Below are 19,389 nucleotides of genomic sequence, written 5' to 3' on the forward strand. Positions count from 1 at the left end.
AGGGACTATGCCAAGTCTTGGGTGCAGGACTGAACCTCAGGATTCTAGCCACGAAATCAATGCATTTCCCATATTTCCCTTTTTTGCCCCTGGAATACAATGAATACAACTGTCTTTTGTTGTTTTCAAATGTTGTCAGCCCCACGTTTTTAAAAAAAAAAAACACTAACGAAACATACTCAGTGCCAAGAATTTATTTGAATATTCTTTGAAAAAAAAAAAAAAAATGTACCATAAAAACAAAACATTCCATAAAGAAAACCAAACACACCCTAAAAATGTTTAACACCAACCTAGTAAATAGATGGGGAAAAAAGCTCAAATAAACAATCAGATGTATATCCATGGCCACTGCTTCTAAAAACAAATACAAATAAGAAACAAAACCAATGCATACATGTTTTTAATGCTTTAATATGGTTAGTTGGCTATTGATATAACATGACAGTTACGCTAAATTATATTACACAATGCACCAATACCTCAGTTACCCCTGCAGTGACTATACCTTAAAATGCAAATGTGGATTGTACTTGTGGTTATGAATCTACATAACTAATCCAGGACCTTTGCTGATTCTGACACACATACGGCCACTATCTACCATATATGTCCCATCAAAGGTTCAGAGTTGTGCAAACTCTGGGCGACTGCAGTGGAGCTGGAGGACTCTGCACACTGATGGATGTTAACACTCTCTGTGTTGCTCTAGTACTAATGCTATTGTCTTTCTTTATTACTGTATTTAAAACCTGGCCAAGAAATCCAGACAACTGTGTGAATAGTGGTTAGAGAGATTCTGAGAGATAAATAAATGTAAAAAAAATCAACTTGGATAATGTTCTTTCTAAACTGTAAATGTACCAGACCAAATACATTTTTATAAAAATATGCTGAGTAACTAGTTTAAGGATGCGTGTTTGATCTCCCATGAAATATTATTTAACTTAAAATAACTACAGGCTTTTGCTGTTGACATTATGGTTTGATCTGTGATCAAATCAGTTTTCCCCCTCCAAAATCACCTCAATTTTAAAATGACAATTTATTCAATCCACAGTGAGTAATTTCATCCAAAAGACAAGAAAGCCTCCAGGGCGGACCAGAAAGGGATTAGAATGGGGCTCTAAGCCAATCTACTCTTTCTCCAGCCTCGTGATCCAGTTCAATGCTACACAGCTACACATAAAGTCAAGTCTGCCATAGGCTGGACACCAAGGCTGTGATGGCCCTCTACTGGCGAAGCTGCGTAAACAGACCACTCACAAACCAAACTATGGACGGGACAGAGGTTCTCCTAATGGACATCCTGGCCAGATAACTGCTAATGTTCAATCAAAAAGTGCACCACCATGGTGAGAGGAGTGATCTTACTGCAAGACTGGATGATAATGATTGAGAATGATTTTTAGCAGTGTTAAAGACAAGTCTCAAAGTCCACAATTCTAAACGGTTATCATATGTGTCGATACATAAATAGCCAAATCCTCTTCAGCTCATACCCCTCTTATAATTGAACTCGCCCTAACCTTTACACCGACATGTCAGTGAAAATTCCTGCTAATTAAGTTACAGTACATCCAGGCAAGTGCTCAGAGCCCTTTCCCCCACCCACCCCAAGACATCTACCTTTCAAAACAGGTTGACCTAACTTACACATTAAACTGCGCACCAGATCATAACGTATTATCAGATATTGTCACACTGACAGCTCACAAAAATTAAGCAGTCAGACAGCAATTTGGGGCAAGTAACTGTTTTCAAATTCAGACGCGTTCAACGTTACTGCTATAGTCACACATCATCCTGCATTACAGGAGACAAGTTTTGGGCCAGTTTATGATCATTGCCTTTCCTTGTCACACTACAAAGGAAAGCCACAAGGTGGCATTTGGGAATCTACACACACACACACGCAAAACAGCCAATTTACTTGTTGTGATGCCTCCCTTTAGCTTTAGCCAGTTTACTCAGAGTCTCTGAAAGTATGTTGTCCAATTCAGTACTTTGTAGTTTATGAGGTAATAAAGGGGAAATTAAATTTACATTCACGGCAAACACGGCAGGCTTCTCACTATGACTCAATGGCAGCTGACCACTTCCTGATTGAATTTAACCTTAACAAGCCCAATTCAGCGGCTCCCTTAGTGTGACGGGAACATGGAGGGAATCTCTTCTCAGTGGCCGTCTACCTCACTACAGTCCACTTTGTCCATGCTTTCTCACTGTAAACGTTTGGACCTATGGGAGTGTCAGTGCTTCACTGAACTGGGTTCTTTCTGGTGTATAATGCTACTCTCCATACAGATAAACTCACACAGACATAGTTAGAATAATCAACCATTTCTACCATTTCAGATTGCTGTTGTTTTTTTTTTTTTAAAATACATCAAAGCTTTTATATGCTATACAAATATATAAATATACAAATAAAAACATGTTAACCATTTGTCTTATTAAGGACAAGCATTGGCATGCTGATTGGTTTCAACTATTGACGTTTTCTATGTGCAAATGGCAGAAAGATTTCAGAGAGACGGGGCCAGAGATTCCACTCTGGAGGGCCTGAACCACACCATCAATATCAAGAACATCATCAACCTTCTAGCTGCAGAAAACAGAAAGAGGAGAAATAGCAGCCTAGGATTCGAAAAAACAAAAACAAGCCATTTTTGGCCAATAACATTACACAGATCTTGAGGACACACAATGCACACCAGAGAATCCCTAGTATTCAGGAAAAAAAAAAGTAATTTCAATCAGTTACTGATCAAGGCTTCGAGAGTGAACAGAATAGATCAGACTCCCAAAACCAGTTAAAACTCATGATATCAGTCCACATCACAACCGGTCCTCCAGAGGTGGAACCTCAGGAACCCCAAAGCGGTTTAAAGCGGTTTCTGACTCCTGCGTGGGTTCTGGCTTTTTGGCGAATGAGTGCTACAGTTTTGTGTCTACTTGTCTTCGCTGATGCAGTGAAACAAGGTTCCAGGTTGGTGTACCCGCTAGAACCCTATGGGCTCCTGACGCAGGTAACACCCCCACCTGTGGTTGTTAGAGGATACTGCAAGCAGAATATATCCTAGGGAGTAATATAGTGCAGTCAGGTATTTGAGTTACTGAGTATTCAATCAACAAGTCTTTGTGTATGTCTGATATTGCTAAAGGCTAATAGTTGAAAACAAAAAGCGGTGGGTAGTTTGAACTTTGAACTGTGTAACAGTCATACTGAGATCAAACCTGCCCGTGTAGAAAGAGGGAAAAGGAGAGAGGGAGGAAGGGGAAACTTTCTCTCTTTCTCCATATATCACTTCCTCCCTCTCTTTCCCTCTTTCGTTCTGTCTGTGGGCTGGGTGGGGTGGGGTCTTGGGGTGAAGTACACTTCCCTTTTCACCCCCCTCTCATCTGAACAGCTCCCTGCCAAGTTTCTCTCCCAATCAGGCCAAGGAGGGCTTTGTTATTGGAAGTGAGGGGGAACCAAAACACTTGGGTTGCTGTTGCAGGGGGGAGCCATCACGATGGCGGAGCATTCTGGTTCTGGTATATGGAGGCTTTTTCTTTCAACAGGTCCAGACACAAGTGACAGCTCCAGCTCCCTGTCGTAGAGAAGAGATCAAATGTTGAGAAAACGACAGCTTCAGATTCACATTCAGGAATACAATGCTCATTGTAAACATAGACATGTTTACATGTTCTGTGAAGAAATCCATAATGAATTATGGATACAGGACACATTGGGAAATTAAATCACTAGCAAACAGCAATTTAGACTACAGACTAACCATTTACCATTTGACAGCAATTTCAAGAATATTTAAATAGGTTTAAAATGTCAATGTATATTTCTAGATGCATTATGCACACAAAGAAATATGGTAATTGTCAACCACTTCACTTTAAACTGGCTATAATATACACTAGTCAGAATGTTTGAGTGCCTGACCTTCTGGAGGTTCTGACATGGGCGGGGTGAGACAATACATGTGGTAGCCTCTGTCACAGTCATCACAGAACAGCAGCTGGTCCTGATGACAGAATGTCACAAACACTAAATTACCCACAACACACCTGGACTGCACAAAATGGAAAAGTAATTAACAGTAATTAACACACACACAAACACACACCCGTGCTTAGTTACTGTCCAGTAACAAGGGAATGAATTACTGTAGCCCTCTTTAACTTGTAAGGGAAAAGCTATGGATGGGAAAGCTACGGAAGCCCTGGGGGACCAAGCTTAAGATCACAATAATTTTTAATAAGTCTTTGGACTTTAGATTCAATCTGGATCATTGTGGTTTGCAGTTCTTTGTAAAGTTCTGCACTTTCATTTGCCAAGAACACGAGAGAGAAAGTGAAAGTAACTTGCATCATTTTCTGATGTGCCGCAGATATTGCAGCACTTGCACTCAATGCACTGCCAGCGATACGTTTTCACTGCCGCCATCATTACAGGCGTGAACTGCAGACACGAGGGATGACCTGCAGAAAGAGAGAGAGGGCGCAAAAGACAGAGAGAGATGAGGAAAGGGGGAGTTGGGGTCATGTCACAAACTGTAAAGCAAACCGTTTGAATAAAGTGTTAAGAGTACTTTGGGGTTAAGAGTGACAAGCTCAACAGAAACAGAAAAGAAAGAGAAAGATAAAAGAAGAAGTTAAATAAACAAAAAAAAAACATTATAGACAAATAACCAAACACCACCATGTGTACTGACCCGAGCGTCCACAGTCAGAGCAGGAGACCAGCTCCTCTGACTGGCCTGTTTTCTGGTTCATGTTGGAGTCGCCCAGGCAGAAGTCACAGTAGTTGTTGGGCAGGGCCAGACCGTCAGGCCCCTTCTTCGGTGCTGAAGGACAAAGCACATCCACTAATATAGCAGCTGGACAACTGGTCCCACCCAACTTTTAATCCTCCAAAGATTTCAACAGGTCAAGATCTATCACACTCAAAATTAGATTAGAATTAGAAAATTAATTACAAAATTAGACACAAAGATAAGCTTCTTTGAATGCATTCAAATAAGTAGCATTATACTGACGAAACAAATCATTGACCATTAAAGGATTTTTATTCCATCTGACAAACAAACTCTATATATTCTTAAGCATTTGATTCTCTATAAACTATATATACTATACTATATTATAGTGTATATAGTGTAACTAAAGCATAAAGATTTTGTTGGGCATGTTTGGTGCAGCTAGCTTCATTCTGATTGGGCCCTCACCCTTGGGCTCCTCTGGTTGGGGCGGGGTTGCTGTGCGAAGGTCGGCCTCTTCCTCCTTCTCCCCCTCCTCGTCCGCCAGATGAGAGTGGGCGTAGTGGTAGCTCAGACCTGGCCGGTTCTTATAGCGCTTCCCACAGACTGCAGACCAAGACAAATGGGCACATTTCAACAGACACACAAACTAGCGCACGTGCACACAGGCATGCAAGGACACATGCACACACACACACACACTGGTGAGTACCCACGCAGGCACACACACACACACACACACACTGGTGAGTACCCACGCAGGCACACACACACACACACACAGACATTCTCGCTCTCTCTCTCGGTCTCTGAAATCTCCTTCCACATGGCAAACATTCATCCACAGACTTCTCATCTTTAAACAGTAGATTTTCCTTCTTAAACATAGAAAACGAGACTTGTGGCAAAAGAAGTCAAATCATTATTAAACAATATTTGGTATTAGTTTTTTTTTTCATACCTAAGAACCTGTACCTAAGATTTAACAACCACTCCAATGTCATACGCCCTTTGGGAAGTCCGGCTCTATGTGGACACAGCTGTCCACTGGCTTTGGCTAAACACAACAAGGAGCTTCATCAATAGAGGAGAGGATCCCCCACTTGTAACCCAAACAGCACAAATCAACAAACAAGCCTTATGAAAAACTACTGGCAAGGGCAAGGTCAGGCACAAACAAATTCTGCTTCACTGTTTGAGAGGAAAGGCCTTCCACTGATTAATTAATGCAAACTTCACGAAAGGCAACACCTCCACAGACAAGAGAACCATCACCTGGCAAACTCACGGCTCCCAACGGGACAGCTAACCTTGCATGTCTTCCTTTACAAAAAGCACAGAGGCAGGGCAAACATCCACACTGACCTGCCCTGCCAAAACCTCAATCTCTGATCTGCCACAATGAATGTGGTTCACATTTTACAGCTGTACCACAAAAGGGCTTCAGGCAAGACAGGCAAAACATAAAACAGACAAATTACGGATGGAGGCTGAGGCCAAATTGAACTTCTATTGCTGGTGCCTGTATGGAGCCAAGGTTCATCACTATTCTAACTACTAGAACCCTAGAACTACTAGAGTTCTGGACTGGAGTTTATTACATTATTAATATGTTTATTTCAAACATTAATAAATGGGTGGTTCCCCAATATTTTAATGAAACCTTTCAGTAAATTCAAAAGGAGTTGTGAATGAGTTTCAACTGACCATAAAACTTTCAGCGCTGCAATTCATTAATACACTTATGCAATTGAATGCTTCATTTCATGCAATTACATGAACATCAACGTGTTTGGTCTGTGGTCTGTAATCAGGCTGATCTATAAAAAGTTTATATTCAATCAACACAGATAACAACGTGGTGATGAAATCCATGAAACACTGCAAGGATAATTGCGTCAGCCTGTTGCCCCGAATGAGATCGCTTTACAAGTGTTTTGTTCCAGTGGTTTGTACTCGTAAACATTTCAAACGTTATAGTGAACTGCTGCAACTCTGCTTTCAGCAGGTCTCTGCCGTTTTAGAGTAGGCCAACACAAACGGGGCTCATTCTGATTATTCAGCACAACCACCTAAACTCACACCACATACAGTATAAAACCAGTCAGGGAAACACATTCTTTCTCTGTGTGTTCAGCAAGTTTGGCCCTTAAATAATTGCATGTGGACAAAAAAGGTGAAAGCTTGATGGACGAGCAAAATGCATGGAAAAGGATGTTTAGTTTTGCATGTTCTTTCACATTTTGTTTCAACTTGTGTTGTTTCTGTACAAGTCATTAGTGAGCCTAGATAGCCGTGGCCCATAGAGGCCACTAGAGGGTGCACTATCAAGCCAAACATCAGCTGCTATCCTGGGGGGTCTTTCAAAGATGATGCAACTGTACGGTTTCCTAAAAGAGGAGAGTTCAAAAGATGTGGGTTAGTGGCGAGGCAGTTAGAGCAACTACGACAGGGACACAGTGGCTGCAGTCTTCTGCTGTCATGACCGCTTCAGGCAAAGATGGAGGTCAGTCACAAGATGGCAGGGATGGATGCAGCACATGACAACAGACTCGTTCTGTGTTCCCTTACTACACTTCTACTAAACCTCGTCCCTCTAGCTGTTTTTGTAATTTCCACCAAATTGGCATGGGTTAGACGCAAACAAAGCTATTTCAATGTACATGTACTCTTCCCATTTAAAATGAGTTCCATTACATTTGACCTATTTGGGAAGTGTTTTGATCACAGACATAGCTTTTCTAATAAAAAGCCACAGCTCGATAACGGAGTTGTACGCAAACACCAACAGGCTGTCCTTCACCACTGTGCAGCATTCCAACATAATGCTTAAAATCAGCCCACATGAAAGAGGGCCTCAGAGTGAATCTCTCAGCATAGCACAGCTTCTGACAAGTCCATGTTCCATCTCTTCACAGCCCCGCCCTTCACTTCCCTTCCTCCTTCATACTCTACATTCACTCAGTCACTCCCCCGTTACCTCCCAAAATCCCACAACTTGCACGGAAGGCAATACCAGATCTCTCCTCAACATCACCCAGATAATGGCACCCTGTCAAGCTTCTCCTTCACGTTCTGTGCTCGGGTGTTAGTGGTGAAAGCTAAAAGCTGCTTCAGCCTGTCCAGTCTCCTCATTTATCAGTGCTTCTGAAGGCATGGCAGATAAGGACGGACGTTCCTGTGAAGCAGGAGACTTGTGCGTGGCGGCTCTTGGGTTAGTCAAGGGGGCCTTGCCAACAAGCTGCTCTTTCGTCCTTTTCCAAAGAAACACACACACACACACACACACACACACACACTCTAACACCTTCACAGATCCAAAGAAAATACTGGCTTTCCAAATCTCCCTCGTTCCCTCCCTCAACCCCCCCCCCCCCACCCCCCAATAACACATTCACTCAGTGTAGCTTTGACCAGTTTGTAAGGCAGCTTGAAACAAAAGCAGAGGCACTATTTCACTCTAGGGAGAATGGAAGGAGGTGAAGAGGAGGTGAAGAGGAAAGGGAGACTATGATGGACATGGCACGGGACCATGAGCTTTAAGGGGATTTACTAAAGCAAAAACACAGGGCAGAGAAGAGGGAGGGAGAGTCATGTAGGCATGTTGAAAATAATGAAATATGAAATGGAGATAGACATTTCACATGACAAGAGGAAGAGAAAGTGCCATTCCAGAACTACATTTAACGGCTGTACCTTGTAAAATGTACTGACATAAATCATTATTTTAATGAAGAGGTCAAAATTGACCGAATTTAGCCATTTTCTGTTCAAAAAGTCACAAAATGTCATGCTTATATGAGTGTCAGTTGTGACAGGACTTTAGTTAGATTTCCAATCTTTGATGATGGCAACATAACGAGACCTTTAAACATCAGCACGACAGACTTGGTTTGGTGTTAGACTGACTGTGTAGAACAGAGTTATATTAAGGATACATTAGCACACCATACTGTTATTTTTCATTCTCAGTGAGCTGAGAAATCAGCATCGGCGCGGAGGCTCACTAAGGGGTGATTTAAACATGCCCCCAGGCCAGGACACCCAGCTCATGCTGCAACATGCTACAGCTCAAGCTTCCTACTGTCCTACTGACTGACTCAGCTATGTTAAGAGTTACATGTTTGGAGAACTGAGTTTGGGAGAATGCACAGACCAGAGTAAGGGCTGTTTAAATGGCCTTATACTGTAGATATTATAGACATTATGGGTAATTAAGAGAGCTCTCTTATGCATGTCTTGTTATGAGTCAAGTCTTTAAATGTATTAGGGCTAGGTCTTAAAATATCAAAAAGGCATGCCCTGCAATACTGTACCAGAGAGCCTTGTAAAAAATAAAGCTGGTCCAGCACTTAAAATTCAATACCTGCCAATATCGTCAATCTATCCATAAGCACAATATTTATATTAAATAATATTAAAGGGGTGGGGGGGGTGTTCTATGTCTATCAATCTCTGGGGTGATGGTGAAGGGAATACTCTGTGCCTTCTTCATGTAGGGCAGAGGGGAAAACACACACACACACACACACACACACAGTCAACATTCAAGAAAAAGAAAGAGACAAAACAAGCAGACTGATGAGCAGACACAAGGCGAGGAAAATAGAGAAAGGAGTGAGAGAAATATACCTCGTTCAGAAGGTTTTGAAATATGCTTTTGTTTGAAAGTGTCTGAAAGAGAGAACAGAACAAAAAAGAGAAAAAAAAGGGAGAGAGAGCACAGACAGAAGGGACTCAGAGTCGTACAGCCACATACTTGTGAAAACCAGGAGAAAGACAGAGAGAAAGGAAAATAAAACCCTGTACACGATCATGACATGAACATAGAGACAACACAGTGAACAGCATACAGTGAAAACTGTTTATTCAGACAGCCTGTCGGACTAATATTAGCATCACATGAGGACAGTTTTGTGCTAGTCCAAAATGTAAACGGTGAAGCTATGAGAAGAGAGCGTAGTAGAGTTGCAGTAAGAAACTTTAAACGATGCTCTTTCTGACTGCTCAACTAGAGTGGTTTTATTCAGAGCAAATTTGTCACTGGCGGTGGACACTACAATAATAATATTCAGAATGAGTTGACCACTACAAAAATAAAAGGTGGGTTTACAGTTTATAGAATGACTACTGTTTTTTGTTGCAGCGACAGTTTATAGTTTTCAAATTTTCCTGACAGTAACTGAATGACAATTATTGTTGCTTGCCATGTGGCATGTTAAAAAACATCCCTTTCTCCCCATCGCCAGCTATGAAAGTTGTGGTCATAGGAAATATAGTTTATAATTTACCAAGTACTCACTCCATAATCAGTGTGAGAATTGAATTATTCAGAATATAATGCATACGTTTATACAACGTACAAATTAGAAGGTATTGGAAGAGTAATAATGAACTATGAAACACAATATTCATACCGTCAATCACAGCAAGCAAAAAACAGTTTGGAATCTACTTCGTCGCCGCTCTGTTTGTCACTGCGACATGTCATTCTACCATCTGCAAATCCACCTCCAGATATAAACTAGCGTTGAAAAATGCGCTCAAACAGAGGCATCAGTTACTAATGTCGATTTATGTGGAATCAGATAGACAGATGGGGAAGAAAGTGAAACAGACATAGGACATGACAAGACAGACAGAGAAACATAATGATAGACAGAAAAAGATCATGTCAGACAGACAATTCTTTGGTTTAGCAGTTTTTGGTATAAAGCAATTATGGCAATAGAAAGAAAGACAGGAGAAAAAAAAAAAGAGAGAAAGTGAGAGAGAGAGAGAGAGAGAAAGAGAGAGAGAATGAATGGGAGAAGGAGAGAGACAGAGATATGAAGGAGAGAGAGGTGGTGGCCCTGAAGACCCAATGCTAACATGAGCTACCCCTTAATGAAATCCCCACCCTCCAGGCCCACTAGGATGTATGCGTATGCACGTGATCAGGTGTGCGTGTACTTACTATCGCAGGCATAGGGCTTGTCTCGGTCTTCAAGTGCAGCCGCGGCATCCAACTTCTTCCGGGCGCTGCTGACCCCACGACCCTAGCAAGAAGAGCAGCATGTGCACATCACATCAGCCTTCATCTCAGCTCCAATAATAATAGCCCACATCCTCCTCCTCCTCCCTACCTTCACCAGTGCCCTCACTCTATGATCACTGTGTCCACACAGTTCACTTATGGTCCATTTCATGACCAATCACCTTCATGTTCATAATTATCACTCACAATCAGCCTCATCAACTAACATTTCTTCCTGCTCTAATCACATTCTTCTACCCACACCTGCCATATGACACATTCCAACAGCAACCACGAAGGCCCCTTTCTAAATAATGAGCAATCATTCCTGCAAGCTTGCTCGTCACTTACTGCCTGCCTAACTCCTGTCCTGACCCACTACATCTACAATGTCAATGGGATAGCAATTCGGGCCACAAAGGCTCTTTCTTGCCATTACCCGTCAAGACTCAATCAAGCCAAAAACAAGCCAAAATGTGGAAACATGAGGCCTGTAGAATGGTGCCCAGCTGTAGTCCATCACTCCCGCCTCACCTTTCCTTTCCCTTTGCCACGTCTCTTGGGAGTATCCTCCTCATAGTCTTCATCATCCAGGTCATCCAGGAAGTCATCAGGCTCCAGGATTCTCTGTGGAAGGACGAGCACAAACCCCTCATTAATCTCCAGCTGCCGTTGCAACCATCTCTAACATTCCTACGAGACGTGCCCTTGAGGCGCGGCGGTGATTTGTCCGGGCACAACTAATAGCATTCCTCTGTTTCTCTCTCTCTCTCTGTTTTTCATTCTCTCATCACTCACTTATTTCCTCCGCACACCTCTGCCAATCTGGTGTTGGAGCACGCCTTCCCCCCCCACACCAGGCTTGGCAAGAGGGCTACAGCAGGAAGCCAGCTGGCCAACATGTGGCGTCAACACCACACTACCTGCCAGTGAGTGGGAATGATAATGGTACCAGTTAAGATGTCAAACATTAGAAAGTGATTTAGAAATGTGATTTGACAGATGGAGACGGTAAAGGGATCCATCTCACCAGCTACAGTTGCGGAGACTCATTTCAGCTGAGCATAATAAACCAGTAAGGATTTCTGATGCACACCAGAATGCATTTACGCTTCAGAGTAGTTTACTTTGTTTTGCAATTTACTATGCAGGTCACTGATCTATCCTTTTCAAAGGATTTCACAGAATATGAACATATATACATATAGTCATATGTCATATGAACATACATATAGTCATGTTCTTTCTGGTCTCTGTTTGACTTCGGTAGTGGCAGAAGGAAGTGCTTGCAGACATCAAACACTCCTTCTAAAAATATCATGGCAGACTTAATGATGACCGGCCTTCCACAAATGCAGTGATGTGATCATGTGCAGTGATTTCACACTTCTTCAGATGCACCGCAATATAATATTTGCACGTTTCCGGTACCTTCCGTACGCGTGTGGCAGTATTAAGGCTCCCGGTACTGTACTCCGACCCGCTAGGGTCGTCCTCTGGTGCCCGGAGCTCGAGTGCTGCGCGCTTGTCCAGGGGCTCGGCCTTCAGAAGCGCCTCCAAGCTGCTGCCGTCGGAGGATGTGAGGGCGTCTTTCTTCAGGCCCAGGTCCAGCTCTGTGAAAAACAGCACAAAGAAGGTCACACACACACACACACACACACACTTTGTTCTAGCTGGTGAGCTAAAGAAAAATCTACCAAGTGATCTACATGGACACTTTCCAAAAGCACAAAGGCCGAGCAGAGCCCATATTAAATAGCAACATTGAAATTACAGCCCTGTGAGACCAGAATCTAGTGGAGTTCAGCCCAGGCCAATGCAGACTAGTACAGCCTGGCACCAAACAGCCAAGGGCTGGCAGAAGAGTGGGTTACCTGACTTAAGGGTGGGGAAGGCCAGCCGGGGGTCTTCAGGTGGATGGGCTCTGCGCTTCTTCCTCCATCGCCGGGCAGGGTAAGTATACAACTGTCCTGGAGCCAGTCCTACAGACACATAGGAGACAAAAACAGAACCCCAAAGTTAAACTGATTTCAGTCCACCAACATAATCTATGTGGTCAGATAGCGTTGTACACAGAACTGACCAGAGATTTACAAATAATAAATATGTTATAGGCATCTTAAACTCTCTGGCCTGAGAGTCAGCGTTGGCAAGGGGAAACGATTGACCTACACCATGAGCCACAAAGGAGATTGTGTAACCTTAAACTAATCCAGGGATTTAACTTGGTCAAAGGGGACAGGATCATGGCATCTTTAGTAATCATCAGTACTTGCTGGGTGGATTCTCCAGGAAATTAGAGGGGAAAATATACAAAATATACAAAGGCTGAGAGACCTTCACGCTCTCTACAGAAACACCACACTAGGCACATAAAACAGTAGAAGGACAATGAACAAGGGCATTTGACGGTGTTGGTAAAAATATTGCCAACTAGTGACCTACTAGTGAGAAATGCACAACATTAAACCACATATTGGAATATTGGGCCCAATGCAGAACATTAACCCACATATTAGAATATTGGACATAATGCTCTATTCCACTTTCTCTCACAGACCTATTCTACTGGAAAGAAGAAATGTAGTGCACATGCATCACCTGGTCCTCTGTGTCTCTTCTCCATCCAGATGTAGCAGTTGCTCTGGGCAACTCCTGTCTGGGAGTCGAGGAAGGGCATCCTGACGCTGCGCTCCGCACACAGACGGGCGTTGTAGTTATGGCACTGTTCCATGGCATCTCTATAGTACTGCTCCCCCAGCCTGTGAGTGACCCACACACACACACACACACAAACAAACAAAGAACAGCACATTAATAGCCACACAAACAGAAGCAAATTATATGTTCATGCACAAGAACATGTCGCTGTGCGCACGCACACACAACCCATAAGCAGAGCAAAAGGACAGGAAAACCAAAGGTCTCACAGGCAGTATAGATGGCCCGACCCAGACTAACACATAAAAGTCTCTCCCCTTTGATTAGGAGAAGGACAACTATATCAGCCTCCTCCAACACCCCAGAGCTGGTTACTGTTCTGGCTTAGCCTTGACTGTGAGGGGATGGGGGTGGGTTGGGAGGAGGACAGGGGGCTCCACCAATCTCCTCAGGTCTAAAATCAGCTTAAGATAATTAAACTTCAAAAGGCCTTTATGGTCAGCCAGACTCCATCATCACAGGCTGCGTTTCAGCAGGGCTTAGACAACAGTGGGAGAGACTGAAAGAGAATGACAATGTAAGCAATGGCTATGAACAGCTGACACAGTGTGTGTGTGTGTGTGTGTGTGTGTGTGTACAGGTGTACATGCAAAGGACATTACATTTGGACAGTTGACAGAATGTGTGCGTGTGCTCAACTGTGGATGACCAAGTCATTGTGTGTGAGGAAGAGAAAGATATAGAGAAAGTGTGTGTGTGAGAGAGAGAGAGAGAGAGAGGAGAGTGTGTGGCTGCAGCAGTAGGGAACCAGACTGTGTCATTGTGGCCCTGGCCAGAGGGAGGAATGCGTCAGCAGGTGCTCTTTTGTTGGCCTGGCAACAGCTAACTGCCTGGAAGGGAACAGGGTTGCTTGCAGCACCACTACCGCTGCCCCACTTCCTCGCTACCACTCTCACTGCTCTTCTGAGAGGCCCCGTACTTATGTCAGCAGGAGGAACAAAAAGGCCCAGCCCAGCTAGCACACACAACTGGTGAGGGTTTGGGGCTAGCCCTGGTGATGGAAAACCACAGATGACTAAAGCTAAACCACTTCTGATGAAACGCATCTGACACTCAAAGTCTCTCTTGGTGGTATGAACCGAAGATACCTTAATTGCTAGTAGACTTCTATCTCATTACTGTTAAAAATATAATATAAAATAGCTCACCATTTACCCAAAGAGTGTGATAAACTTGAGTTTTGTATTACATGGGACGGGATAATTATACCGCCACGTATTGCTAATTCAATCAATACAGAAAATGCATTTTGCACAATATATTTCAGGAAGATAGGAGGACATACGGAAACTAAGCATCTTACTTCCTGTAATAATGCCACTACATTACAGATCATTTTCTCTCAGACCCAGACCCCTCAGCTGAACACTACAAGGGTAAAATTAACGTTGCACCACTACAATTAACTTTTTAATTCTGCCATCCATACAAATCTGTCAAACTCTTGTAGACTTTTCTTCACAACACCTCGGAATTCTTTCAAAACATCACATTAAGCAACTAGAACTACTAACATGGCGACGTAATCTGTTAGTTAGCTAACGTTAAGCGGCCAAAACACATTAACGTTGGGTATCCAAGCTGACATCGGAGACAGCATTTGACTACTCGGCGAGCTTAGGCAATACAGAGAACACACACCAAGCTAAATCTGATTCCCCAAACGTCACTAGCTGTGACACGTTGCTTATGACAGTGAGTTCTCAACCACGAGGATATTTTGATCACTGTTTAGATCAATTAGGTACCGATAGCTAAAGTTAACGTACATTAATCAGCTAAAGTTAACTTTAGCCTAAACATTATTTTAACTTAAAGTTGTATTTTGGGGTATTTAACTGGACCAATATGGCCGCGTATGGCAGAACCTTAACAATAATTAGCTTGGACAGTAACTAGTTTATCCCCAGGCAATGTGCACAATTTTCTGCAAGGTAAAAATAATGATCGAGACAGTCAACTGGAGTGCTAATGTCACTTGATCTGTGACACCACCTGCGATATTAACAACTCTAGGAACTGCAGCTGAACGCCTGACAGCAATGACCGAGCCAACCACAACCCCTTCGTTTCATGGTCGATGGTTGTTCTCGACAATGTAGCTAGCGTTACCAAGTCAAATAAAAGGTAATAACTACTTTTATTAAGGTCATTCATTTGCGGAAGTTTATGCTCAGTTCAATTACAAAAAAAACATGACATAGCTGTCAGGCTGGGTCGTAACGAGTCGGTGATTGAAGTCAAGTAGCTAACTAGCTAGCTGTGGGGAAGGTAGAACGCGAGTGCATCTAGCGACTGTTGTAAATGTTGGCTATTTGAACAAACTCGTTTTATATAACGAGTAAACACATATGTCTGCCTTTCCTTTCTAATGTACCATTGTTAAAATAGAACAAAATATTCTGATTTGACATGAGTACCAAACGAAAAACACTTACAGTTTGACAACATTCTCCACGACGGCCGCCATCCTGGTTCGCCTACGCTTCACAGTTGGCAACTCAGTGCATGCGCACTTAGAAGAATCAGCTCAAAAAGGTCATGATACTCAGGAAAAGGTGGGACCTGTCAGGGACAGGGTTGACATTCTTGCTTTGGATAAAGAAAGAAATAAAGTCCACGCCAGTGTAAACACATTAAATAATTAGTCATGTAAACATCTAATTTGAGACAATTTAATAAAAATCTACAAAACGTTAATCACACACAATGCATCAGTTGACAAAGTCCTCTATTTGGCAATTAGGGTTAAGTAGTAGGCCTAGGCTAGGCTATACAATTTACCCATGTAGTCGAGGTGATGGTTAAGATAGGCTTTTTCATGCCGTGTGAAATAATACAATATTGTGAGCCTGCTCGCCATCGAATGTGACGAAATAGCCAATTTAGACTAGCCTACTTGAAAACTTGCCTGTTGATGATTCGTGTAATCCAGAATTTATAGACTGTATAAATCATAGACTGTATATATAGAACTGGACAGTGTGCCGTCTGTTAAGAGTGATGCGAGCGCTAGTCCAGAGCCCCCTGGTGGCTGGTTGCAGTACAATGTGTAACTCCGCCCATCCCCATGTATTTCAATGGCCAAGTAGCCAACTTTCCGTGTCACTTTTCTCCCCTAAAACTATTTTTGTATCTACAACTTTTTATTCGAAAAAATAGTTTTGAAGATGCTTCAATACACACAATTTTTCTTTTCTCGCTGAAATTATTTTTTTTAATGTTATATTAACAAATCTAAAAAGGGCGTGTTTACACCTATGATTGACAGCTGGCTGGCTGCAGACACGACGCTTTGTCCATTATGTTTTAACGTCTAGGCTGCAGACGCTACCACGTCATCGCTCACTTATTTTAACGACACCTGATTTCGACACAATCTAACCTAAATAAGAGTTGCTGTTATTATCATTAGGCTATATCTTATCACAGTCTGACTAAATACAAAATTGATAGTCATACATTGTGTAGTTGTTTGTAAGAGACATCGTTGTTAGTTGTGACAGATTCTTTGTGAAAAAAGATATGTGCTGTTCTTTCGTAGATGCTAAGTATATTAGCTCATAGCATGCTACATCATGCTAGCATTAGCCAGTTGATAGGTAAAGTAAAAGGGCTCTGCTATATTGAAGTGACGTTAGCCATAGTCACCATCATTTACAGTCCTACTTGTTTCAAATGGTTTAACGTAACCAGTGATTGCCGCCATCATCGTTGCAACTTCATTTGAATACACTTAAGTCACTGGAGAAGGCGATGTTAAGTTTCATTAACGTTAACTCTTGCTTAGTTTTGCGAATGCCAATAAACGCCACCTAGCCTGCTAGGTCGACAACCTCGGTATGCCCATTTATGAATCAGCCCGACAAATAACGTTACTTGTGTTTTAGTGAACACATTATTGGACCATAGCTTAACGTGAGGAGGGATTCAAAGTTACAAATGCTTAGTATGCTCAGAACAGCGGTACCTGAAAATGCGTTAAGGTATCGTTGTTACCTGCGATTGCACTGCTGGAGAAGCATTTTGCATTGGTATGATTTGATCAGGTCTTGCCAGTGATGTGTAATCCTCCCGTAGACGTACATCATTTCAAAATAATACGTCTAAATTGAAAACTGTGACATCTCATTGATAGGCTCTCTCAATATGTCTGTAATCGTATGCCTCTACCACAGGCTTGCTAGTCAGAGAGGGTGCTCCATTATAAATCAAAAATGTAATATTGCAGCCTTCATGTCAGCTGTAAAAATATGAGAACATGGACCTACTACATCAGGATACTCCAAACATAAACTAAACATTTTACACAAAATCAGGAAGCTACTTTGCTGTTCAGTGTGTGATGTGTTTAAAGTGGTACTACGTTTAAAGAAACATTTTTATTCTTTGTTTCAAGTGCACAAGAAAATACCACATTATGATGATGGTTATGGTTACCCTTAACAAATACAAAACAATATAATACTTAAAACAGGGATCAATCAATAGCCTAATGAAATAAACAATGAAAATGAGGGGGGAAAGCAATAATAAATAATAATGCCCATTCAATCAATAATATAATAACAATAACATGGTAAGACTACATTAAGGAGAATATCAATAATAAACAAATGTCAAATTAATCAACAGCCTATAATGAAAATAAAACAGTACTACTGCATACAAACCATAATGTATAAGAAGTGCTTAAAAGACCAAAAACTATCACAAGAACGAAGAGCACTGGGCAACTCATTCCACCAACATGGAACCACTGAGGAAAAGAGTCTTGAATTTGACCTAGCGTTTAAGACTGGTTGACACAACAGACGCTCATCAGAAGACCGCAGTGGGTGGTTGGGGATGTATATCTTGATCATTGAATTAAAATAACAAGGAGCAGATCCAGTCAGTGTCCTATAGGCCAAAGTGAGAGATTTAAATTTAATTCTGGCTACTGTAGGGAGCCAATGGAGAGTAACTAGGAGAGGAGTTACGATGTGTCCTGTTTGGCTGATTGAAGACCGGTCATGTTGCAACATTCTGAATGATATATCCCACAAAAGAAATTAAAAAAAAACATTCAATATTGATTTAGTATCAACCAATAATTATTCTGATATTAATATTCTTGTAACGTCTACATCTTTGTGTAGACTACAGTTAAATACTTAAATACCTTAATATGGTATAGTCTACGTGATACACAGGACTACACAGTAAACCCATTTAAAAAGCATCATCTCAACATACCCATTTAAAATAGGCAAGGATACGTATTCAATAACATTTGGGGTTGCTCACAGTATACCCACCACTGCAACTAACTAACTACACTACACCACTGGTTAAATGGCGCATTGCAATTTACAATTTGTGTGAGTTCAGGGGCATACAGAAAGTTTGGGTGACATCAATAAAGAAAATAGAAACAAAGGGATGTGTACAGCCTCAAGTATGAATGATGTCACATTAACAGAAGGTTCAGAGCAGCGGCAGACCTTTCTTGGTGCCACGCAAGTTATTGAAAGTCATGTGTTTTCAGAACGTAGTGGTGCTGTGCAATGTCCCATGTATAAGGGGCTTCAGGTTGATCCAGTGACGGTGGGTGATGTCAGGGAGATGGATGTCAGGGGACTTGGAGAAAGGAGGAGGACATGCCACCTCAGACCACCCCAGCCAAACCACTTCACGTAGGCATTCCCTTGCTTGCAGACTAATGTAGACCATGGAGACCACCTTGCCGCCACCTCCAGTACATTCAGCCATCTTACCTGCAAAAAGGAAAGTTACAATAAAGTTAGTCAGACAATTTTACAACATTACAAAGCATCTAATCAGGCACTCAACACCACTAGTAATACCAATTAATTAAATATATGTGTGCAATAAACTTCACAGCCTACC

At 42.1% G+C, this 19,389-nt stretch overlaps 1 protein-coding gene across 2 annotated transcripts; it reads right to left on the reverse strand.

Annotated features, from left to right (window-relative positions):
- Nucleotides 1–179: 179 nt before the first annotated feature.
- dpf2 (D4, zinc and double PHD fingers family 2) lies at nucleotides 180–16,016 on the reverse strand. Of its 2 annotated transcripts, XM_042091649.1 has the most exons (12): nucleotides 15,936–16,016; nucleotides 13,378–13,538; nucleotides 12,651–12,758; nucleotides 12,208–12,389; nucleotides 11,311–11,403; nucleotides 10,717–10,798; nucleotides 9,393–9,434; nucleotides 5,229–5,366; nucleotides 4,716–4,847; nucleotides 4,370–4,482; nucleotides 3,944–4,025; nucleotides 180–3,596 (listed from the first exon to the last, which is right to left on the reverse strand). In XM_042091649.1, exons 1-12 carry the CDS (start codon nucleotides 15,965–15,967, stop codon nucleotides 3,514–3,516), a joined length of 1,248 nt encoding a protein of 415 aa, XP_041947583.1. In that variant the 5' UTR covers nucleotides 15,968–16,016; the 3' UTR covers nucleotides 180–3,513. The 2 variants fall into 2 exon arrangements, with proteins under 2 accessions (XP_041947583.1, XP_041947584.1); XM_042091650.1 differs by lacking the exon at nucleotides 9,393–9,434 and having other exon boundaries at nucleotides 15,936–16,015.
- Nucleotides 16,017–19,389: the final 3,373 nt, after the last annotated feature.

This window comes from Alosa sapidissima, chromosome 5, assembly GCF_018492685.1.
Source record: "Alosa sapidissima isolate fAloSap1 chromosome 5, fAloSap1.pri, whole genome shotgun sequence".
Lineage (NCBI taxonomy): Eukaryota > Metazoa > Chordata > Actinopteri > Clupeiformes > Clupeidae > Alosa > Alosa sapidissima.